At 36.6% G+C, this 25577-nt stretch overlaps 1 protein-coding gene across 6 annotated transcripts in view; it reads right to left on the minus strand.

Moving 5' to 3' along the window:
* Positions 1–25162, minus strand: part of NEDD1 (NEDD1 gamma-tubulin ring complex targeting factor) — a 45558-nt gene extending 20396 nt beyond the window's left edge. Inside the window, exons 1-8 of one of the 6 annotated variants that reach the window (XM_057556793.1) lie at positions 25077–25147; positions 24440–24518; positions 23523–23597; positions 22385–22528; positions 19403–19497; positions 16257–16373; positions 13295–13435; positions 218–447 (exon numbers count right to left, since the gene is read on the minus strand). In XM_057556793.1, coding sequence (XP_057412776.1) covers positions 218–447; positions 13295–13435; positions 16257–16373; positions 19403–19497; positions 22385–22520 — 719 coding nt within the window. In that variant the 5' untranslated portion in view covers positions 22521–22528; positions 23523–23597; positions 24440–24518; positions 25077–25147. Of the gene's footprint in view, positions 1–217; positions 448–13294; positions 13436–16256; positions 16374–19402; positions 19498–22384; positions 22529–23522; positions 23598–24277; positions 24519–25076 lie in introns of those variants that run through there. The other 5 variants (XM_057556794.1, XM_057556791.1, XM_057556795.1 and 2 more) reach the window with 5 other exon arrangements.
* Positions 25163–25577: the final 415 nt, after the last annotated feature.

A 25577-nucleotide genomic window follows, 5' to 3' on the forward strand; every position in this document is an offset into this window, starting at 1 on the left:
TGCCAAAAAGGTTGGGGGCCGCTGCTCTAAAGAACACCCACGTCTCATCTAGTCTTTTCTGCATGGGAAAAAAAAAGAAAATTCTACCTTATTAGATAACAAATACACAAACTTTACATCTTCTAACATTAATCAGAGGTCTATACAAATCACAAATATGGCTGCTAATGAAAGAATTATTTGTTACTAAATTAAGAAATGAGCATGTTATACTTACTTCTTACTTGAAGTGTCATAGAGAATGATTCTTTTATCCAAGCCTATGGTTACAAATAGCAATTCATTGACAGGAGAAAAACAGATGCCTGAACCTGGAGCTTTATGTGTACCGTCAAAGTTGTGGTACGGGCTCTGACTATTCACGTCCCAGAGAGTTACTATTCCATTATCCGAAACACTGCCCAGTAGCGATTTCTTAAACAAGGAATACTTCAAGTGCCGAACAGACTACGAAAATAAAAATAAGTTTTACGGAATTGTAAGCATACATAAGAACATTTTATATAAAGTATAAATATGGCCAACCACATTATTCACAAGGGATTTAGAACGTCTCTGGTTTATAGCATAACACGTTTCAATCATGACAACCATAAAATCATTTAGTGGGCTATAAGATGACCCTAAGACATCTTAAATCTAGTAACTGAATATTTGTCATGATTTTATTATGTTGGAGTAGAGTTACCTCAGTCACCTCTTTTTCAGAAGAAAAATACAATATATTGAGGTAAACTACATTAATTCATCAGGATTAGAACATTCCACTTAAATAAAAGGCCCAGTCACAGTCAAATCATGAATAAGTATAAGGGAACACTGGTAGAGAATAAGCAATAATATTTTGCATTTGTTTTCAATATATATTTTTGATATCTGGATACGTTTGTTTGATGTGCTGGCAATTCAACACTTGAAGCACAATAAAAAATTAACTAAAATACAAAGGGGGAACTGGCAACACTCTAGACTGGGGATGGACTATATACCCATTCTTTCAAAAGCTTTGGCCTGAGGGCAACGCGAGCCTTTCTCTAAAACACTCATCTCTAGAGGCAGTGGAGACATTCTTTCTAGTTTCTGCTGGATAAGAATATACAAAGATCCAGCTTGAGTAAACAGGTCTTAGATTAAAATTGGATGAATTTTATCTACTTTTACTAAAATGTTGCTTTCAAACTTGACTGATATTATCATTTATTGTGCTGAGAATTAAGTATTTTACATTTAAGCTATTTTTTCCCCCACACAGAAATAGCAATATAAGTATAGAAATGAATATTAAGTAGAATCCACAAGAGTGGGAAACTAGCTATAAGACACCTTCAAACAGTTTATAGTCCAGAGTCAAGCAATGAATCACGTTCTAGATGGCAGGTATCAACTACACATATAGGTCCCAGATAAAACTGCCACAGAACAAAAAGTCAAATCTGAGGGCTTTTTGTTTGTTCTATCTAATCTATCACACTCCAAAAAGATTTAAAACCACTAGCTTTTATATATTAAAAAACTCATATTCTACTTCTAAGATGTTTCAAAATATTAAGTATTAGTCCTCAACAACGAAAAAATATTTAGGAATAACATAACACAAATTCTGTCTAAGGAAACAAGAGTATTTGTAACCTGACACCTAAGGTAAGATATTACTACGGCCAACCATTAAATTTGGCTCTTCATTTTCATATGGCTAAAGTACAAACAAAATTTTGGTTTATACTTTCCATTTTTGTTGAGGAAAAACATATCCATTTGAATAGACAAATCTTTCCTCTGGTCTACACTCAAGAAAAAATAAACTACATGGACCTTGACTATATAAAAGATATAGAGAGCCTTAGTGAATTATCATGTCTGCAGAGTCACATATCAACCTACCTAAACATAAGCAAACTATTAATTTGTAAAAGATTTCTGTAGCATTTTAGAGTTCATATAGTTATAGTCCTTCACATAATCTAAATTTGGATAAAATGCACAAGCAGAACATTAAAAACAAAACACCACCATAAAACCATAGACCTTCTAGATTCTCAAAGTTCATAAAGTTCAACCTCTTAGGCACAGTAGTAATTTGCTAAAACACCCTTAAAATCTGGGCCATCCGGAATCTGCTTGAATACAGCAGGGAACAAGGAGCTTACCGTTTTATATACAGTAGTCCCTACCTTGTCCACAACTTCACTTTCCATGGTTTCAGGTGCGTACCGTGGTCAACCACAGTCCAAAAATATTAAATGGAAAATTCCAGCAATAAACAATTCAAAAAGATTAAATTGAGCACTAAGTAGCATGATGAAATCTCACTCCAGCCCGCCAGGATGTGAATCATCCCTTTGTCCAGGGTATCCTGCCCATTAGTCACTTAGTAGGCATCTCAGCCCTCAAATCAACTGTCAAGGTATTGCAGTGCTGTGCAAAAGTAACCCTTATTTTACTTAATAATGGCTCCAAAGTGCAACACTAATGATATTGGCAATTCAGATATGCCAAAGAGAAGCTGGGTGAAGTGCTTCCATTAAGTGAAAAGATAAAAGTTCTCAACTTAATCATAATAAGGAAAGAACAAAAACTATGGTAAGAATGAATCTTCTATCCATGAAATTATGAGGAAGGATAAAGAAATTAGTGCTAGTTTTGCTGCGCACCTCAAACTGTGAGTTACAGCCACAGTGTGTGATAAATGCTTAGTTAGGATGGAAATGGCATTAAATTTGTAGAGTAAGATATTTTGAGAGAGAAAGAGAGGCCACATTCACTAAACTTTTATTACAGTATATTGTTAAAATTGTTCTATTTCATTATTGTTGTTAATCTCTTACTGTGCCTAATTTATAAATTAAATTTTATTATAGGTATGCATGTGTAGAAAAGCACATAGTATACACAGGGTTCGGTACTAACTGCAGTTTCAGGCATCCACTGGGGGTCTTGGAACGCACTGCCCACACATAAGGAGGGACCACTGTAAAACTTAATAAATAATTAAAAATGAATTTCTTAAGTCAAAACCTAAATTCCATATATTGCCTCAAATTCTGTGGACCTATATGGCAACTCATTTAGAAAAGAAAAACAAGACTAAAGATAACCATAAATCTTCCTCTCAGATAAACCTGCGTTCAAGTAGAGCCAAACTCTGTATGACTGGGGTAAAAAACTTCTTACGTTCTCCAAGCCTCAGTGTTCTCGTGTACAACAAAGAAAACACTTTTGTTTGCCTGTCAAGGTTACTTTAAGGATTAAATAGCAATTCTGCAAAAAGCCAGGTACATAGTAGGCATTGCTACTATTCTCACAGGTTCATGACTCACACATTCATTCATGTACCATACATTTGAGCATCTTTTACATACAAGTTTTTAAAAGACCCTTAAGTAGCCACACTGGTTTCTGTCAATAACTCACCTCTATCTCTTTGATAACAGACCTTTATTTCTGAACTTTCTACATCTATTAAATCATCATCTATTTAGAATATCAAGAGAATATCTAATGATCCTGGATAAATGAAATATTAATCTAAATTATATTTAAAATAAGTATTAACTCATTTTAGTGTCAACAGCATTTATTAAGTCCCTATCTTTTTCCCTATTCAAGATACTTCTAGGAAAAATAACAGCCAGCTTATAGGTCATAATTTGCTGACCCCTGCTATAAATATTTGGAAATGTTTTTTTTTTAAAAATCACAAAAAGGAAAAAAAAAAACCATCCATAATCCTACCACCTAGAGAAAAACTGGTTAATAATTTGGAAGATATTCTTTAAGTATTTTTCTGTGTATATGTATGTTTGCGTTTGAGTAAAGTACCAACAGCAAACTTGGGACCATACTTTATTATTATAAAGTTAGCTGTGTTATTAATATCTTCTACTACATGATTTTAATAGCTGGATAATATATGAATGCATGAGTATATCAATTTGTCTAAATAATCTAATGATGGACACTTAGGTTATTTCCAATTTCCAAGTACCCTGACTACTATTATTTTTCAAAATTGCTACTTTATAAAAGAATTTGTATTTTATTGTTGTTCACGCTTTAAAGGTGCTCGGTTGAAAAATGCTAAGTGACCATTTATCTTCCTTCTTTTGTGAACTGCCCATTAATCTACTTTGCTTATTTTCTATTGGGCTATTAAGATTTTTAAAATACTAATTTGCAATTGATCTTAATATAATAAGGACATTAATGCTCTCATAGACATAAATATTTTCCCCATTTTCTTTTCAACTTTGTTGAATTTTATTGTCTTGCTTTTTGTCAGATTTTCGATTTTTATGTACTTAAATACATCAAACTTGTCCCATGACTTATGACGTTGTTCCTACACTTAGAAAAGTCTCCCCTTCACAGAGATAGGAATGTACATTCACGTTCTTATAGCTTTATAGTCTCTGATACATATATGACTATATATGTATATATGCATGTACATATACAAACATACATACATATACACACTCATAAATATACTGTATCCGTTCAACTCCATTCCTCCCTCTTCTTCATTCCCAGTGTCTTATTTCAAGCGCCAATCATCTGTCACCTGAGCTACTGCCCATTTCCATTCTCAATGGCTTGCTATCCATCCTTCACACTATTGCAGCAATAACCTCTTCAAAACTGGAAATCTGAACGTAAATCTGCCTTGCTTAAAGTCCCTGTAACTGGAGGACTCTGAGAAGATAGAGGTTATGATGGTGGCAGAGTTTTTTAATCTCCCTGAATCCCCCCATTTGTGTGTGTATGTGTGCACAAGCAGGCCTGAGACTGCTTATCTTTGCAAAGTCCTGCTTTCAAGATTGGCCCTTGGCTGGAGTCTTGGAACTTGGATTTTTGGAGGGTTCCCACCACCCTTGCTGAAGAGAGTGGCTCACCGACTGATAAGAGTGGCTCACTGTACCTAAACTGTTTGTGCAAAAGATATGGTTTATGGCTGAACCATGGCTGAACACCTGCTTTCCTTACTAGAGTTTGGAATTTCGGCACATGCTAGGTAGAGGGTGCCTAGGTAACCAACCTCCAATGAAGTCCCTGGCCGATGAGTCTCTAACAAGCTTCCCTGTAGACAATGTGCCATACCTGTTGTCACAATTTGATGCTGGGGAAATTAAGTACATCCTCCCCACTGAGAGAACACTCTGGGAAGCTTATACTTGGCTTCCTTGGGACTTCACCCAATGCACCTTTTTCCCTTTGCTGATTTTGCTTTGTATCCTTTCACTGTAATAAATCATAGCCATGTGTATGACCACATGTTGAGTCCTGTGAGTCCTCCTAGTGAAACATCAAACCTGGTCTTGGGGCATCCCAGCACAGACAGTGAGTAGAAGTATGTGAGTGTGTGCGTATGTGTGTGTGTGTTTTACAGATAGATAGCAAACCAAATAGCAAAACTAAAACCCCATGAAAACATTTACAACAAAACTAGACCATCAGGTATCCCCATGAGCCCCAAAATACACATTAGTAAGTCAAACATTTAACAGCCATAGTCCTTCATAGTATTAGTATCTGTGCAAGAGGAAGCAGAAGGAAATTACAGGGACTGAGACAGATCTGAGAACAGGAAAAGCCCCAAATAGCCAAAAGGTATTCACAGGAAAGCATGGTGGCCAATTGATAACATCAGCTAGACCAGGAATATCCAATGCATTAGTGGTTCTGTGCAGGAGGTTTGCAGAAAGGTCTGAAGGGCTAGAGCAGTTTAGCTCCAATGAACTCCCAAAACTGTCCAGCCAAGGCATCTCCTTCCCAGGTCAGGACACCATACTGAGAAGACACTACTAAGAGTGGAAACAAACTGAATGGGATGGAGTCAATATAGTTGAAGGAAAGTGAAAATTCACATATAAGTACAGGAGTAGCACAAAGCCAAGCAACCTCAGAAAAGTTAGAAAAGATACCCTCTAAACTCCATCTCTGTCTAGGAGTTCAGGGAAACTGACTTCACAGATAAATCAAAGTTATCTGAGTTATCATACAAAGTTATTATGAGAACAAAGAGAACAAGAAGAAAGACATTCTCAACAGATGACCAGAAAGACAATAAAATGATACAAGACCTTCAAAAACAACATAAATCAGAATTAGAAAACTCAGAAATGAGATGTCAGAACTTGGAAAACAATTAGAAATTTTAATCCTTTTAAAAATGAAGGCTACATTATGTAGCCTTCATTAAAGGCAAAAGGAATACAGAATGAATAAATACAACAAATAATACCATAAAGATAGGTCAAAAAGGAAAGACTTTTTAAAAATAAAAAATAAGGAAAAAGTTAAAAATGATTTGAGAGACAGTAGTAAATCACTGAAGATAAGAAGATCCAACAAGGAAAAAACAAAGATAAAGAAAATATCAAATACTAAAAACTATAGTTCAAGAAAACTTCCTGAAAGAAGAAAAGATTTGAAACTACATGTTAATTGAGCATACCATGTACCTATGAACAGCAATACAGAATGACCAACACCAAGACATAGTCTAGTAAAATTACTGAATTTTAAAGGAAAAAAGAAATCTTTTGGACATACAGGGAAAAAGAACAAGTGACTTATAAGAAAAAAATACTTAAATTATCATCAGACATTTGAGACCAAAAATGATAGAGTAACACACTTGAACTCCTCAAGGAGAGAAAATGTGAGCCTGCTACTACTGAGTTATGTTGAAAGAGAGTTTGTAATCTCAAGGAAAAAGTCAAAAGCAGAAAACACACACTCATGGAAACAATATTAACATAGGTTACTCGTGATTATAAAAATTTGGAAAATACCTAAAATACAGAAATGTTTAAATAAGCTGTGGCATTTGAACAATGGAATATTATGTAGCCATTAAAAATTATAGTTATGAAGACTAGCAATATGAGAATACCTGGGATAGAACACTAATAAGAAAAAGCAGAAGACAAGATTGGACCAACAGAATGATTATAACTTTATGGAAGGAAGACAGAGCTATACAGAGAAACTGCAAGAAAACATTCTTCAAATCACTTCCTATTAAAGAAAATTTAGAAGAGAAGAACAAAAGGAAAAATTATACTTTAAGAATATATAAAAATATACAAGTTTATTTTATGCCAACATGTCAATCATAAAACTGCTCAAAAACATAATATAAAGGCTAGAAAAGTATACAAATACTAAAGAAATATATAAAGAGAATCAAGAACATATTATACCATAGTATACAACTGTATACCAACATTCCCATATAACATAAAGGAAACCACTATTCTAGATATAAAGCTTTGTAGTCAGTCAAACTTTTTGAGTGCCAAAGTTCAGGTATAAACAAAACCAGTCAACCAAGTTAACCAAACTGGAATTACATTCATTCTTGATCAAATAATTATTTTTAAAATGTAATTAATAATTGTTTTACCAGATCTCCGTACCCATAAGGCTTATTAATACTTACAAAAGCTATACCTAAAATGTCAAAAATTTAACTGAAGAAAATGGACTTATTTAACATATACTGAAAAATGTTATATTTAAAATCTCACAGACACTGCATTTAAAAATCACTTTTAAATCTAAGGAATCAATAAAATAGATCCACTTTTTAACTGCTTTCAAAAAGGCTGCAGTCTGAGAAAGGCAACACAGGTTAACCTATTTGTGAGCCTAAGCTGCTGAACTTGCCAAATAGCGACTTGCAATTATATTCTAAGGAGTCTGTCAGCCCTGGCAGCTCTGCAGAAGCAGTAAGGCTCTTTCTCCCCTGCAGACAGACACTGCGATCCACAAAAAACTAATAGCTTCAATTCAGCTCAGACACTTCAAAGTAAGATTCTCAATATATTCAGGCAATCTCATTTCCAATATGAAATTCAGTATAATGCAGATTCAGTGAGACTCCATGGTTTTGTCACTTTTGCTAAGAAATCAATTTGATGATTTTTAAAGATTTCAAATTCTTGATTGTTCACGGAAACAAAAATAGAAAATTTTAATTGAATCATTATATGTGCCCTACCTACTATTATTCCCAAAAACCCAAACCCTATAGTAAAACTGTCAGCGTAGGAAATGGGCTGGGTGACAGTGTATTGGAATTGAATTATGTCAATTTTTAGACAGACTTGAAATTTTTATGAACATTGTTTAAATTTAAAAAGTGAATATTTAATATACTTGAAATTGTAAATGAATTGTGAGGAATCTTAATTAAAAAAAAAACCTCCGGGCTTCCCTGGTGGCGCAGTGGTTGAGAGTCTGCCTGCCAGTGCAGGGGACACGGGTTCGAGCCCTGGTCTGGGAGAATCCCACATGCCGCGGAGCAACTGGGCCCGTGAGCCACAACTACTGAGCCTGCGCGTCTGGAGCCTGTGCTCCGCAACGAGAGAGGCCGTGATGGTGAGAGGCCCGCGCACCGTGATGAAGAGTGGCCCCCGCTTGCTGCAGCTGGAGAAGGCCCTCGCACAGAAACAAAGACCCAACACAGCCATAAATAAATAAATAAATAAATAAATAAAAATTAAAAAAAAAAAAAAAAACCTCCACAGATTTCAATTATGCTGCCTGTAAAATGGAAACATAAGTATACAAAATCATAACTGTGACTTTCTTCACTAAGAAAACTGAGACTTCATACTTACATACACAGAGGCCAACTGGTGTTTCCTAACCCATGCATTCTGCTTTAACGTTGTAGAGAAAAATGAAATAATATAGTACATGAAAAATATATAAACATTTGTTCCAGGAAAAGGGAAAAAGCCAACACACTCCAGTTCGATTTCTTCACCTTCTTTAATGCTCTCCTTATTCTAAGTTGCTCTAAAACACAAAATATGATTACTGAGGTCAAGTTACAACTGGTTAATTAGCAGGGGTTTGGAGGGAAGGCATTAAACCTAAAGATGTTCAAACCAGTTTGCAGAAGTAAATCACAAAAGCTATTTTAGTAAATTAATATGATTATTCATTAAAAGTTCACACTAAAGCTCCCTAATCTCCACATGTTAGGAACTATGTTAGCATCTCATCTAGACCAAAAACAAAAAACAAAAAAAACCCAAAAACAAACAAAACCCTGTTGAAAGTATATTTTCATTCTCACTTGACAGTTAAGGAAAAGGAGGCTTGAGAGTTAAGTCACTTGCCCAGGTTCACAAAGCTACCTCTCCAAATAAATGTGGGATTTACAACATAAAGCTATACCAAAAAAGCTTATAGAGATGCCAACTGCCCAAGCAAGAGGCTGCAAGAACATGAAAATCTAGGTTCTGGTTCATCTGACCTTGCACAAGAGATAAGCTTTGAGCATTACTGTTTTCCTAAACTAGAAGATATATTCAGTTTTGCCATGCAAAGTAATCAAAGAAAAAAATCCTTTGAAAATCAACAATACAGCAACCTGTCACCTAGAATTTAAAAAAATTTTTTTTCATGTGAGGAAGAGATAAGAATAAATGTTGAACTCCTGCACAAAGTGACAAGAGAATACTGCAAAGTTTCCAGAAGTTTGGATCCTCAAATCCTTATACATTCAGCTGCCCCTGAGCTAGAAAGAGATTCAAAAGGAAACAATGCTACCACTCTTCAAGGGTCGACCTTCAGATCAGTCAATTAAGAATCCTGTGATCAGAAAGTCCTGGAATCTCAGTTTTCTCACTTGTAAAATGAGAATAACCTATACCTCACAAGTGAGTAGCAAAGAATAAATGAGAAAATGTAATATAAAGCAATGATCACTATACTTGAAACACAATAAATGGTGGTAAGAATTCTACAAGGTGAAAACCTCTGCCTGAATGCTCTCCGAACCCTCTCACCACCTACACTCACCCCAGTGGCAATCGGATGGTCTTTGTAATAAATAATGTTGGCATAATTATATACTTGTATGGAAAGATGAACCCCATCTCACACCATATACAAAAATTAATTTGAAATGGAGCATAATAGACATAAATTTAAGAACTTCTGTTCATTTTTTTTAAAGGCATTAAGAGAGTGGAAAGGCAAGCCGTAGGCTAAAGGAAGATATATGCAACGTGTATATCCAAAAGATGACTCCATCTGGAATACAGAATAAACTATAAATCAATCAGAAAAACAGAAATAACCCCAAACAGAAAGGAGAAACAGACTTGAACAGTGACCTCACAAAAGACAGTATATAAAAGTATGCCAACTCATTCAACATAGAAAAATGCAAATTAAAACCACAATGAGACAACTACACAACCATCAAAGTGGTTAAAGTTAATAAGGTAGACAATATTTGGTATGAGCAAAAACGTGGAGCAGCTGGATCTCACATACATTGCTGGGAGAAGTACACAATGGCACAAGCACTTTAAAACCTTTATGGCAATTTTTAATAAAGTAAAAATTGATGCCTACCCTAAGACCCAGCAATTTCACTCCTGAGTATTTACTCAAGAGACATGAAAACATATATCCATAAAAAGACTTACATAAGAATATTCACAGTAGCTTTCTCACAGCAGCTACAAACTGGAAACAGCTCATGTGTCCATCAACAGTAGAATGGATAAGTAAACTGTGGCACATCCACATAATGGAATACTACACAGTAGTAAAACAGTATGAACTACTCTTACTCCATGCAACACAGCAAACATAATGCAGACTAACAGAAACCAGACACATACAATTCTTTTAAGAAATATGAGGTAGGGCTTCCCTGGTGGAGCAGTGGTTGAGAATCTGCCTGCCAATGCAGGGGACACGGGTTCGAGCCCTGGTCTGGGAAGGTCCCACATGCCGCGGAGCAACTGGGCCCGTGAGCCACAATTACCGAGCCTGCGTGTCTGGAGCCTGTGCTCCGCAACAAGAGAGGCCGCGATAGTGAGAGGCCCGCGCACCGCGATGAAGAGTGGCCCCCGCTTGCCGCAACTGGAGAAAGCCCTCGCACAGCAACGAAGACCCAACACAGCCAAAAAATAAATTAATTAATTAATTAATTATAAAAAAAAAAAAAAAAAAAGAAATATGAGGTAGTGACTGGAAAGGATTAAGATTCTGTATCTTGATTCTGGTAGTATGTAGTTACACAGGTGTATGTATGTATAAAAATTCATCAAGCTGTGTATTTAAGATATATGTACTTTATTATATGTAAGTTATCTCAATTTTTAAAACTTTAAGATTTTACACACAATAAGGCCAAGAGCAATAACCAAACCTAATGTTTTCAGGACTATTCCTTCATCTTTTGTTTTAATAAGAAAACTCTCTAGCAAAATACAAAAAAAACTGAAAACTAAGAATATACATGGTAGTATCTGACCTAATATTTATGTTACTGAAAAGTCAACCCAGAATTTATAAATCTAAATTTAGCATGCTTCTAATATACCAAAGAAGAGAGGAGGAGGAAGAGGAAGAAGAAAGAGAAGAAGAAGAAAGAAGAGGAAGAGGAAGAAGAAAAAGAGGAAAAAGAAAAAAGAGGAAGGAGAAGGAGAAGATTACTCTATTTCTTTAAAAAGCAAGGCATCTGAACACTAGATACGATTTTTTTCCAATAGTTCTAACTTCTGTGGGCTTAGGTTTTATGTTTCCATTATCATAATACAAATAACCAAAAAAATTACAAAAACAAAATATTATTTCCTATTTTTATGACAATATTAATACATTCTCTGTGGCAAATCACTTATCCTCATCCATAAAATGCAGGAAGTGAGATTACCTCTAAAGGCTTTTCTCAGTTCAAGGTTTCTATGATTCTAATATTCAACTAATCAAAAAATTCTGAGTTCCCTAAATGCCTTCCAAAATAAAAGCCAAACTTTGGTCTGGCATTCAAAGTCCCACATCAACACTGTGTTCCTGCTTACCTTTCTAATCTTTTTCTCACATTAGCCCTATATAAAACCCATATGCTTTCCTTTCTCCTTGTTTTTGTTCATATGATTTCCTCCATATAAAATATCCCTCTCCCAAAGTTCTTTATTAGCCTATGAAAATCTTTGTTATCTTTAAATGTATTCATCTACTCATATATTTATTGAGGATTTTTTCCATATAAGGCACAAAGTTAGACAATGGCTGAGTACAAAGAAACAAGACACGGTTCCAACTATAATGTGGACATGTAAAGAGCTAACCCTAATACAAGCTAGAATCAAATAACTGTCAGAGGTCAGTTTATATACTAGTAAAACAAAATCAGTTATAAGCCTGAGACCCAGCTGAAATCCTCCCTCTTTCAATTTTCTCTATTTTATTCCCGATCAGACAGTCTTCTCTGTTCTGGATCACCATAAGATTGTTTTTCATCAATCTTCCATAATATCATTTATATGTACATCTCTTTTATTACCTCAATACATATGAAATCTGAGAAAAGACTTTTTTCTGTACATTTTTAATATCCATTAAATTTTCCTTAAACACTAAATACTATTCAAATAATGACTTTAACGCTTTCAAAATTGAAGAGCTCCCATATTTTATCTAATAATACTTATGGCCAAAGTGATTACCATAAGAAGATTAAAAGAAGTTTCACCTCATTGGAAATTCCTGTGGAGAATTTCATGGACAGTTAGCCAAGAATTAGATTTCTTGAGAAACTGAATTTATTCTTTTAAGAATTTTATAGACTAATTTTTTATAAAGAAAAAAATTCAATAATTGACTAATTTTCCTTTATAAAAATTTTCCCTAAATACTCATATTAACCTGAAATACATAAATATGCTTTGATACTTTAACTATCACATACTTGAAACAAACAAAAAAGAAAACTCAATTTACCCTGTGCCTAAATATTGGGTTAGCCGAAAAGTTCGTTCGGTTTTAAGTAAAAATAAAAGACATTTTTCATTTTCACCAAGAACTTTATTGAACAATGGATTCATTAACCAAACGAATTTTTTGCCAACCCAATACAATTATTCCATGTCCACCAAACAGAGTATTTATGAACATAAGTATCTGTCTTGTAGCTGACATAGCTTAAGCTATGCAACACTTCTATAATTGTAATGTCATAATTAATATCCATTCCTTTGGCTTAATCTATTAACAATTATCTGTATTTTTTATACATAGTTAAGTTCTAGGAGCATGTGACTAATCAGTGGCATAACCGAACTCATGTAAGCACCATCATCTAGTATGAATTAGCTTTTGCATACTACCATTAAAGAATAGCAACCAAAGTTTTTTGAGTGAGCTAAATGCAAATTTAAAATACTCAATTTTAAAAACTCAAATTCATTGTCTTATGTAAGATAATTTAAAAATCTATCTTATCAACTTTATTTTGAATAAACCCATACTGTACCTGGTTACTACCATGGCCAAAAGGAGTACTAGATAAATTAGTGGTTACACTGTGCAAAATAATTTCACCACTGAGAGATCCAGAAGCAATGTAGCAGTCATTCCAATTATATGTTACACAAGTTACTTCATCTTTATGATCCTGAATGAAAGAAATGAAAGTAAATACAGTGCCACACAACCTTCAAACAGCATATTTTCATGGTTTTTTGTAAATTTCATGTTTTGTAACTATTATGTATTTGTCAATCTAATATATGCTTTAACATTTTCCTCAAATAACCCAAAAAAAATTACTCAAATGAGTAGTAAACTATCCGATTAACATCAAGTCTTTTCAGGGAATAAAGATTTATTTTTCATAACCATAATAATGGTCAGGCACCCTGAAACAAGAGACAAAAAGGAAAGGTAATTTTCTAAATGGCATTATGTCTACCTTAAAGAATTCACTTCCACTGACAAGTAACATTTATTGCAAGTTGATTATTATGAGAGTCCCTGCCCTTGAGAATATTACTGTTCAACTGAGAAGACAGGACATTTAAGTGAACATGCAAATGGCAGAATGAATGCTAAATGAGTGGCAGAGGCAAAGTGTCAGAGGAAAGAGAGTTATCACTGTGAACTGAGTTGACAGAGGAAGCTTTATGGAAGACAGAAAGCTTGAGTTCAACATTAAAAAAAGTAATAAGAGGTAAGTTAGGGGAAGGAGAAAGAAACCTGACACTGCAACATAGAAGAGAGCAAAAAACAAAAGCCCCAAAGCCAGAATGAGCAAAGCATGTTTGAGAGTTGATGGCTGCTGCTTCCATCTGCTGAGTACCGACTAAGGCTGGGAGTTTTATATATTACTATTAATCTTTAGAACAATCATGGGAGGCAAGGCCATTTTCCCCATTTGATAGATGAGTTAACTAAGGTTAAGAAACTGTGCAAGCTCACAGGACTGCCAGTGATAGAGCCAGGATTCAATCCAGGTCATATTCCAAAGCTTATTTTCCTCTCATTATACTCGACTGTCTCCCAAATCCAAAGGGGAATCAACTTTGTGGAAATAAAACTGTTCAGTTTTAAACAAACTGAGTTCACAAGGACTATGTTTTCCAAAATTAAATTAGAGATATCTAGCCTAGGAGCATAGTGATCAGCATAGTTTTTAACAGTTTGATGTCATACCTTAATAAGATAAACAAACCAACCTTTGTATCTTATAATTAGATTAATGTAATATCAAGAATAGTAGCTATAATATTCCACTTATTTTACAACTTTTTCAAATGGTCCTTGAAGCATGCTGGGAGATGCCTTTACATTTTACTGCTTTTTTAAATCAAACAAATGCCATCCTGAGGAAAAGAATATCTGATAAGAAAGGAAAAAGAAGGAGTGGACATATATAGTGCATCATTCCCATTTGAGAAATTATAACGTGGGGTCCAATACAACTTCTATGACTTTGTAAAGAGGCAGGTGTGTCTTCCTGATTTCAACTGTGGAAAATAAGTCATTCAGCTGAGGAGAAAAATGAGTAGAATTTTGCCATGTAAGGAGGGATGGGAATAAGTGATGCTCCTAAAACGTGTGACACTGTGTGACAAAACTGGCCACAGACTTCTAATCTCTTCTCAATTCTTTAAGATATTCTTTATTCATACTAGGTATATCCCCCTAAATAGCTTTAATTCAACTATTTCATAATTTAAAAGATTAAACAATGAATAATATCTGAGTGTGCCTCTCATCTTTGCCCTTACTAGTTGCTTGACATTGAACAAGTTCTTTAACATCTCTGAGTCAGAGTTTCTCCATCTGTACTTAGGAATAATACTACCTGCTTTGCAGAGTTGTTGAGATAGATAGAGTAAATATGTTAAGCACAGTGGCTGGCATGTCAAAGAATTCAATAAAAGTTAAGTATTCTCATTATTGGCAACTTTTCAATTTTCCTGAAGACTCTTCAAAGTTTAGTTAATACTTAAAATAATGAACTTCCAAAAGTACTTTTTAAACAGCAATCATAAGATTATATTTCAACTTAGCTAAGAGAAAACCATTCTTCTATATACTATTTCTCTAGTAAGAATTAACTCAATGACATTAAGATATGTAATAAAATTAGAATGATCTCTGGTATTTGCTTCAAAATACTCTGAAGGTCTGAGGATGAGAGAGTAGATGAGCACATAGATAAAACAATATTGGCCATGAGTTGATCATCACTGAAATCAGGTGATGGATACATGGATGATGAGTTAAAGGAAGTTCTTTCTCTGTGTATATAGGTATGTGTGTGTATAGATAAAAATATGTTTAAAATTTTGCATATTAAAACTTTTTTAAAAGACATAAAAATTAAAAATAATTTAAAAAATGAACTTCCAAATATTAAAAGGACAGAAGTCCAAAAAAACAATCGCGACCAGGGGCTTTCATGATGATTATTTTCATTTTCTGAAACTGCAAAAAGCTAACTATTTAAAGAAACACTAACTGTAAGTAGTAAACTATTTTAGAAACATTTCATTACCAAAATGAAAATACATACACACAAACTGTAGCAGAGAACTAAGAAGCCATATCCCCAAAGACTGTCATCCCAAAACCACTCTCATTATTTCAAAGTGCCTTAAAAAGATCTCTAATGACAACAAACCATATTTTTTTTTTAAATGAAGTAAGCGGTTCACTCACACGAGAGCAGACCAAAGTGAAAAAATAAGGAAAAAGTTTTAACCCCAGCAATATAGCAATAGAGTAACATATGTGGAGGGAAAAATAAACCAAAAAAACTAAGTTTTTGGCTACACAGCATCTTTATTTTCCCTAACAAATCTCACTTCAATTCTGAAGCAGCTTATTTTTATCATAAAAGCTCAAAATTAAAAGTTTGGTAACTATTCCTAATAAACACATTGTGGGATACCCATTTCTGTAAGGATTAAAAAAAAAAAGTTGCTTACCTTAAGAGATCGATGAACTCTTTTTGATTTTAAATCCCAAATATTAACAGTGTTATTTAGGCCTCCGCTTACCAAATACATTGATGTTGAATTTAAACTGACACATGTCTGCTTTTGCTATTAAAGAAAAAAAAAGTCACATTAACTTAACAGAGCCCAGAGATGACTTTCAAGTCTCACCCAACACTTAGTAAGCACATGAAAAATATTTGTTGAGTTAAATGCTATAAACATGCCAATTCTTGTACTAAAGATTCACCTCTCATTATCTGTCACATGGATTCAATACTTTGCAAAGTGTTCAAAAAGTCTTTAAGGAAATCAACCAGATTCATGTTCTAGTCCACAGAAAGGTGGTTACAGAGGAAGCTTACAGAATACCAGCAAGTCTTGGGCTCCCATCAGGGCTTACTTGCCCTTAATATTTCCCTTTAATAAAACCTGGTCTTAGACTCCCACAGAATATCTCACATTAAAATCAACCCACAGCTCAGAAAATTCTTAAGGTAGAGGGAACTGTAAAGAATGCCTAGTTTAAAACCCTCGTTTTACAGAGGGGCAAAGTTTTATAAAGAGGATAAGATACTAGTCCAGTGTCACAGCAAATCTCCCCCTAATGGCCCAAGTCTCAAACATCATGTCATCAGAACCTAACTCTACACTCTCCCCCACCACTGTAAAGGTCCCATTCATCCAGCTCCTCAAGATAAAAGTCCAGAATTAACCTTGATTCCTTGTTCTCCCTCTGCCCAATCTATCAGTAAGTTCTCTAAACTACAAGCCTAAAATCTATCCCACATGGGCCCCCCTTTATCTACTGTCACTGCTGGCACCCTAATCCAAACCCTGACAAAACACAACAGCAGCCTCCTAACTGGTTGTCCTGCTTCCACTCCTGCTTCCTAACATCCCATGCTCCATAAGTAGAGTGACCTTTAAGAAATGTAAATCAGATCATGTGTCTCTCATTTAAAAATCTTCAATGGCTTCCAATCACACCTAGAATAAATTCCGAACTCATCATTAACCTGGCTTTCAAAGCCCTATTCATCTGGCCCCTTCTTACCTGGTCTCTCACCATTTTCCTCCTTATCCACTAATTCTCTAGCCACACTGACCATCTTCCATTCCATAAACACTGTATTTGCCTCAAGGCTTCTACACAGCTAGTCTTGCCTGGAAAGTTAATTTCCCTGAATCTTGGCTTGAATGGCTCCTTCTGGTCAATAGATATCAACTTAAATGCCACAACTTCAGGAGACCTCCCTTGGCCACCTAACGTAACTTGCTATCTCAATATCTTATTTTAGCTCTCTGCATAACAACTTATCGCTATCACTCAGTATTCTGTTTACTAGTTTATTGTCTCTCACCAGAATGTCAGTTTCCTTAGAGCAAAGACCATATCCATGTTCAATAAATATTTATAGAACAAACGGCTAAAGTACAGAGGTAACCAAGTTTTTCTCACAATGAGTATCTATGAGTGTCATCTATCTGGTAGTACCATCAGTAACTACGCTACAAAGCACAGTATTGCATGTTTTTTCTATTTAATTTTCAGATACACTACGTAGTTACATTAATTATTCTCACCTCCAGCTGAATACCATGAGGGGAAAAAAGAGAAATGAATTCCAAAGGGGACATTCTGTGACTTAGTTATAGGTTAAAAGGCAAACTATGTAGGTGTAGGCAAGTCATGTCACCTTTCTGAGCCTACGTTTCTACACCTGAGAAATGAGAGATGAGGACTAGATCTACTGCCCTTGAGAGTCCATGCATCTCTAAAACATCCTCTGCTCAAGAGAGCACCAGATTCTTAAAAGGGTGCAGATAACCCCCTTTCCCTCCCCCAAGGCTTCTTCCAGCTCTGAAATTCTGACTGAGTCAAAATTATTAACACATACAAAAATATCAGGAGCACATTACATCAATGTTTCAGTATGGTCGCTATAATTCTCTTGCAGGTCATTCTAGGAACTGACTTTAGTCTAAACAGACTAGTAAAAGTTAGAATCTGGTTATCATTGCAGATCAGGACAGTTTGCTAAGAGCTATCAAAATAACCTTTAAAGAAAACAGACAAGAAGGGCATCCATCAAAGATCAATATATTAGGATTCTAATCATCGAAAACCACTCAAATTATTCTTAAGGGCTCAGAACAAAACCTGTATTTACAGCTGCTTACCCTAATGCCCCAGTCTCTTAATATCTGTGGCTGGAACTGATGCTGAGATCAATCCAACAGATACCTTTAGGAAAGGACTGATAGAAATCCTAAGTCCTTTTTACGTTAGATGAGCTTATATTCCAATGTTCTGCTGTGTTCTACTCCACTGTAATTGGAGTAGAACAATTATTAACTGGGCTGCCTTATCTACTCCAGTGTGTAAAATTAGGACAATTCATAATGGTTTACAGTCTGCCACGAAAACTATTAAATTTAAAAAAAGAAAAAGCTACCAACTAACTACTTATTCCTTTTTATTTAGATCTTATTTAAAATGGAAATAGCTTTCAAGAAGTGTGTGACTGGAAATAAGAAAGCCAGCATTATCCTGAATCAGAGGGATTAACTTGTAAAACTAAAGAGTAAGAACATATAGTGAGAGCTCCATTTAAATGCTCTGGGACCAAAGCTCTGGGACAAAGGCATCCTGTTGCAGGAGAGCCTGGGGAGACTCAGGCAGTACCATGTGGACAGAAGCTAAAGCAGAAGGCTACCATCAGATAAGGCTCTTTAGCTGATGGTCCTGAGCCCAATGTCAGTAAAGGTAGGGCTACTTCATTAGGACTCTTCTGCTCAAATCAACTCAGTGACCTTGGTGGAACATCATCCTAAAAAACCACAGCAATACCAGAGAACCTCCCACAGAGGGGAAATGGAGAAAGTAACTGCCTAGTTGATGAAATCTAAGTCCTTGATTGCTCCCCTAGTACCTAATATTATTTTACCTAAAGATGTTTCAGTAAGCACACTTATTTCACCTTTAAGTGTTACTGTATTATTTTAAGCTCAGGTTAAGAATAATGCTTTGAAACACCTTTATATTTAGTTGTCAGCACCATAATAAATAAGCAATTACCACCCAAGCAAAACTAAGATTTTTAAAAGTTAAAAAAAAACAAAAAAAAACTTACCCCTTCACCAAGCTCTAAAAGTGGAACAGGTTTACATTTGCAACTTGAAACAACTATTTTGTCACCACTGGAAGATGCTGTCACTAGAAAGTTATCTAAATGAAGAGTTATGGAGAATCGAAAAATCCATGAGCAGCTCTAGCACTCGACTATCATTATAAGAATTGAGATGATAAAAGCAAGCACATTAAGCAACGAATATAGCTGATACATTAGCTTTCAAAACTGGCTCAGATTACTAATTACTAAGACTAATTCTCTTTACTACTACTGCAGGGAAGAACTATCCTTTCTGATTTTGCTATCGCTTGAAAGCTATTTAACCCATGTGAAATACTACTCCATTTTCAAAGAGTAGGCCAGAAGGTCTAATTTTATCCTTCAAGAATGAGAGCATGATAAAAGCAACATCGGGCAAATATCAACCAGCCTTTTCATCTATAAATACTGTTTAAGATAGCTATTTAGCAACGCAGTGCTTGATACCATTTTAAGCTAGGAAGCAAATATCCACATTAGTCTCCTATTTTTCCACTAAAAAATAAAGCCTGATATTTTCTCAGGATGGAATTTTTGTGATAGAGTGTTTTCATCTTAAATGTATTAAGAATATTACAGTATATGTAGCAAATATAAATAAGTGTGGTTACACAGCAACTATGTTCTGAGAGTTTTGACTTTATTTCAATTCAATTAAATTCAAATTATTTAAAATATAATTTTAAATTATTAAAATAAATAATTATTTAAAATTTAATAATTTAAAATTATATTTTCCTTATTTTACATAAATTATAAGTGGAATAATCAGTAAACACAAAACAATGTAAGTATTTTAAAACTAAAATGACTAAATACAATAATATAACCAAGACCAAGAGTCTGATTTTGAGTCAAAACAAACTAAAATATCAGAAGTTTAAACCTATACTTTTAACAAGCAAAATCTTAACTGCATTACTTTTGGATGATTTACATAACATTCAGATATTTTGTGAACAGACCATGGATTGTAATTTTATTATGATATATGATTCAAACAAAATCACTTCCACCTACCTAGATATTACAGCATTGAGAAAAATAAATCATTTCCCTTTCCTTGGCTTCTTCCTATGTTTATTGTTACTTTTCTCCTTAGAATATATTAAAGAAAGGACTGAAAGAAAATAATACAAGAAGGTACTCCAGTTACTCCTCTTATTTCTCATGTAGTTTTAGAAATCATGAGAAAGTGCGGAATATTACCTAGAGAACCAAAAAAAAGAAAACTAATCTCCCTGGCACCTCACCATTAACGCTGTCCTTGGAATCCATGCTAAGTGGTCCCTAAATCTCTGAGTCTGGGAATTCCTTGGTCTTCAGTAACTAACCTCTATGGAAGGCATCAAAGCCTCAATAGGTATAAAACTACACAAAGGTTTTCAGTGCACATGTACTTGTACAACAAAACTATACAGAAATAAGACCAGTTTCCAAAAGTCATAGGACACCATCACATAGTTACATCAGTTCTGTTGATAGACCATTAAGTGGTTTATCAGTAAATGTATCAACTCCTAATAAAACTCCTTGGGGGAAAAAAAATAATAAATCTCATTAAGAACTGCTACTTTTATGCAGTGAGTAACAAGGAAAATTAAGCTCTAAACATAATAAAAATCTAATAATAGAAGCAACCTCACATATTTGTGACTCTTTTTAAAACATCTTACCCCACTATATATCTGGAGAGTCCTTCAAAAATGCAGTCCCTTCACCATGAGTTTGATTAATAGAGCACCAAAGTTATTTATTTTGCTACTTTAATACAAAATCAAGGAATGATGAAGAGGTAAATTTAATTCAATAAGAAAATTCATCATTTTTGTTATGTATTTGCAAGATTAGATTGAGCATGAAAACTTCTAATGTTTTTGTTCATGAATCATTCATATTTTAAAGCTTTGATATTTTTACTTTCATCAGGAAGCAGAATATTACTACTTTGATACTGATAAGATCAGACACATGTTAAAGCTTAATCTGTTGTTTAAGAAATAGTGTATGCGTATGAGTTCCACAGACGAATGATTATTTCTAGCATACCAAGTATACAGAACATTTTCATACAAAAGGTGGTAAGAATACTTTGTTTACAGCAGTGGTTCTCAACCGAGGGTGAGTCTGGCTCCCAGGTGACATCTAGCAATTCTGGAGATGATTTTTGGCTGTCACCATTGGGGCTACTGGCATCTGGTTGGTAGAGACCAGGAAGGCTTCTAAACATCCTACAATGCACAGGGCAGCCTCCATAACAAAGCATTATCTTGCCCAAAATGTCAATATTGAGATATTGAGAAATCCCTATTTATGAAGTCATTTTATCCACATTTAGGAACTTATTAAGACAGGGAGGATGTCAATCAGAAACATAAAAACCTTAGGAAAGTTCAATCTAGATAATTTTCCTGTCATTTTGGGAAACAAGACTATTTTCATCACAGATAGAAAGGAAAAGAAATACAGAGAATACATCAGTAAGATGGGAATGTTTGACAATTTTTATCTCTTCCCTCAACTTTTGCTTCTGCCTTCAAGTTCTGTCTTTAATTTCCCAACCAGATCCACAAATATCCAAACACAGACACAAAACATCATTCCAGAACCTTTCAGAACTTTTCCCACCATTACCTACCTTATTCCGTTTGATTCAATAACAAACTGTTAATAACGAAACTAATTCTATGATCTGCATCTAGTAGCGAACATATTTTTAATAGCACTGTTTTTCAATGTAGTGAATTGCAAATAAGTTTTTAATGAAATCAACAGAGAATATCAGTGTGCATCATATGATATACTGTTTACTAAATTCCTATTTCACTTTACATTTCACAGCTATGCCAAATATATTTCTCATTATGGATCACATGCAAAAGTTTCATTGATACTGGTTGTTTAACCTAACAAAAAGTGGTTGTTTAAAAAAGAAAAGGATACTATTGCTGCTCCAACACACTGAGCTGATTCCATGTGGTGATGTGTGTGGGTTGAACTTATCCACCAATGTCATAGATGAAGCATCCCATATTTTAACATCATCGCCCGATGAAGCAAATCTGAGGTTTTCCTGCATGACTGCACCTGCAAATAGTTTAAAACAACATATTTTAAAAACAATTAAGGATAGGTTTTAAAAAAAGAGTTAAGGGCTTCCCTGGTGGCGCAGTGGTTGAGCATCTGCCTGCCAATGCAGGGGACACGGGTTTGAGCCCTGGTCTGGGAAGATCCCACATGTCGCGGAGCAACGGGGCCCGTGAGCCACAACTACTGAGCCTGCGCGTCTGGAGCCTGTGCCCCGCAACAAGAGAGGCCGCGATAGTGAGAGGCCCACGCACCGCGATGAAGAGTGGCCCCCGCTTGCCACAACTAGAGAAAGCCCTCGCCCAGAAACGAAGACCCAACACAGCCATAAATAAATAAATAAATAAATTAAATAAATAATTTTAAAAAAAAGAGAGTTAAAATGAGGCATCTTATCTAAAACAAGTGGCTCTACTCATTCGCTTTTGTCCCAGAGATTGTGCTCACCACAAAGTGTTTGGAGTGATCTCTCTAAAACATAAACCAGATCACATTCTCTTAGCTGAGCTTTCCAATGACTCTCCAGAACAATTACAATGAAGTCCAACCTCCTTAGCGTGCCTTACACAAACTGGCCTGCTGTAACATTCCTACCTCTCTTTCCCAGGGCCACCAAACTCACTGGCCTTCTTTCTCACCTCCGAGTCTTTCTGTTTGCAGCCCCATCTGCCTGGAATGGTCTTTCCCGATTTCCCAAGGTCATCTCCTTCACATCATTCCAGTCTCAGCTCATGTTTCTTCCTCAGAAAGGCCTTCCCTGACCACCATGGCTAAAGCTGCTCCATACCAGTTGTCCTATATCCCATTACCCTGTTTCATTTTTTATGGCCCTTCCCGCTATCTGCGGTCTTATTCTCATGTCTGACTCCCCTTGTCTTGAACAAAATAAAGATCCTTAGGACAGGGATTTCATCTTGTTTACTACCAGTCTTGAAACATTCCTGGCACACAGCTGGTACTCAACAAATAACTGTTGGATAGGTAACTTCCTTACCTTTTAAAAAATTTATGATAAACTGTAGCACTCCTGCAGGTCAGAATCCCGCCATGGCAGGTTTTCCAAATAAGTCTAAAATTAGAAAATACAGCCTAAGAAGATGTCACTAAGTCCCTATACCAACACACGGTCTACAATGCCTTCGCTTGTATTATCTGTTCACAGTATACAGTTCAAACACAGAATTCTGACAAAGTGATTTCATAAACCAAGGCAGTCCAGAAGACAAAAGGCAAGTAGTAATGCATGACGGGTAAGAAAAAAATGCTGAGAAATACCTGGGAGAAAGGGGAAGGGAAGGGATGGGGGCCTAGAACTATACCCTTCACACCTTCCTGGTGCGGACAGTGCAAGAGTGCAGGAGCGCATAAGTGATATTACAGACAGGTTCCCAAGTCATCAACAAAACATCACACTTTCGAGGAGCAGACTCTATTTCAGAGGACAACCTAAACGCATAACAAGTTATAGGGCCCTTTCATTCTCCAGAGACAAAATTTCAATGTGTTTATAAAGAAGCTAAAACTTTTGTTAACTAGAAAAGCCACCTATGTGATTCACTATGCTTCATTCATCAGATAAATACAGTTCTACTAAGAGCCGTTAGTCATCTGTTGAAATGTAAACACAGTGTTTGGATTTGGTGCCTTAACAGGTGGTAACATGTGCCCTTTTGGATCCCTACTCAACAACAATTAAGTGCTGGAAAAGCATCTGTAAACCCAGTAAAAACCACTGAAAGATATCTTTACTATAATCTTGGACCATTCCTGTTGAGCGGCGTGATGGAGCGGAAAGATCCCTTTAGACCTGGCTCAGATGATCTGCCCCAGAGTTAGATGACAGTCACTTTGGCCAAGTCATTCAACGTCGGTCTCCTCCTCTCAAAGTGGAGCGGGGAAGGGCCCACCAACCTCAGTCTTCCGAGAACTAGCACATTTTAAGGGCGGGGCATCGTATCAGCCTCAGGAAGAGGCTCCCATAAAAACTGAGCTGTGAAGACACAAGGCGGTAGCACCGTCAGCCCCGGATTCGGGGAGCGCGGCTACAAGAAACAATTCCACTACGACACTTAGCTTAAACAAAAGTTCTACAAGTTTCAGTCACCCAAAATGCATTTTACTTGCAGGAGTCTTGCTCAACTGGGGTTACCTCGTAAAATGCATTTGAGCGCCTGCTAAACGAGTTGGATTTGAGAGGTTTACAAAAAGAGAACGGGACTGTAGACAAGCGCAAACTTTCACGTGGCAGCGCAGCCCCCGGAGCCGCCACCGACCTACCCCAGTTGACCCGGGCCACCTCTCAGGCCCGACCGGAGCCCGTCGCAGGGGGAGGTGCGCGACCCCGGCCCGCGGCTCCCTGGCACTTCCGCGCCAAACGCGCCGCCGCACCCCTGCCCGGCAACCGTCCGGAGCGCCAGGCCGGCCGGCCGGGGCCCCGGGACCCCAGGGGCCTCCGCCCCGCCCCATGAGGTGACCGGAGAGCGGGTACCAGTAGAGGGCAAGTACTCGGCAGGTGTCAGCCCCTACCTCGGGCCCTCCGGAACCTCACCTCTCAGCCGCCGTACACCGGGGGCCACAGCGCGGGCCTCTCCGGCGGTGGGCTTCCGGCTCCCGCCTGGACTGTTAAACTTCGGCGGCCGGAAGTCCCGCCCCCGAATGGCGTCACCGGGAGAGGCGCTGCCCCAAGCGATGGCTCGGGTTGGTGGCCAGGGGCAGGGCCAGGGGCAGGGCCAGGGCCAGGGGCGGTGCTTGGCTTGGGTGGGGGTCCTGGTCCTAGCGCCTGGGAGGGATCTGCGGGCCTGGGCGGCTCCCTCCACGCCCCACCGATGGCGCTAGGGCCAGCGGCTGCTGCCCTTTTGTCATCCATTTGTTCGTTGGCTGCCTACTGTGTGCCAGGCACTCTGCTAGACTCTGGGTGCACAGTGCTGAGTTTCGCCTGGGAATACAAGGGTACGGTCAACGCTCGTGGTCCCTGGCCCGGTGGAGCTACAGTCCAGTATAAGGGGCAGACGTTAATAAATACATACTTAAATGAAAATCGAAAACTCTG

The sequence above is a fragment of the Balaenoptera acutorostrata genome, chromosome 11 (assembly GCF_949987535.1).
Source record: "Balaenoptera acutorostrata chromosome 11, mBalAcu1.1, whole genome shotgun sequence".
Taxonomy (NCBI): Eukaryota; Metazoa; Chordata; class Mammalia; order Artiodactyla; family Balaenopteridae; genus Balaenoptera; species Balaenoptera acutorostrata.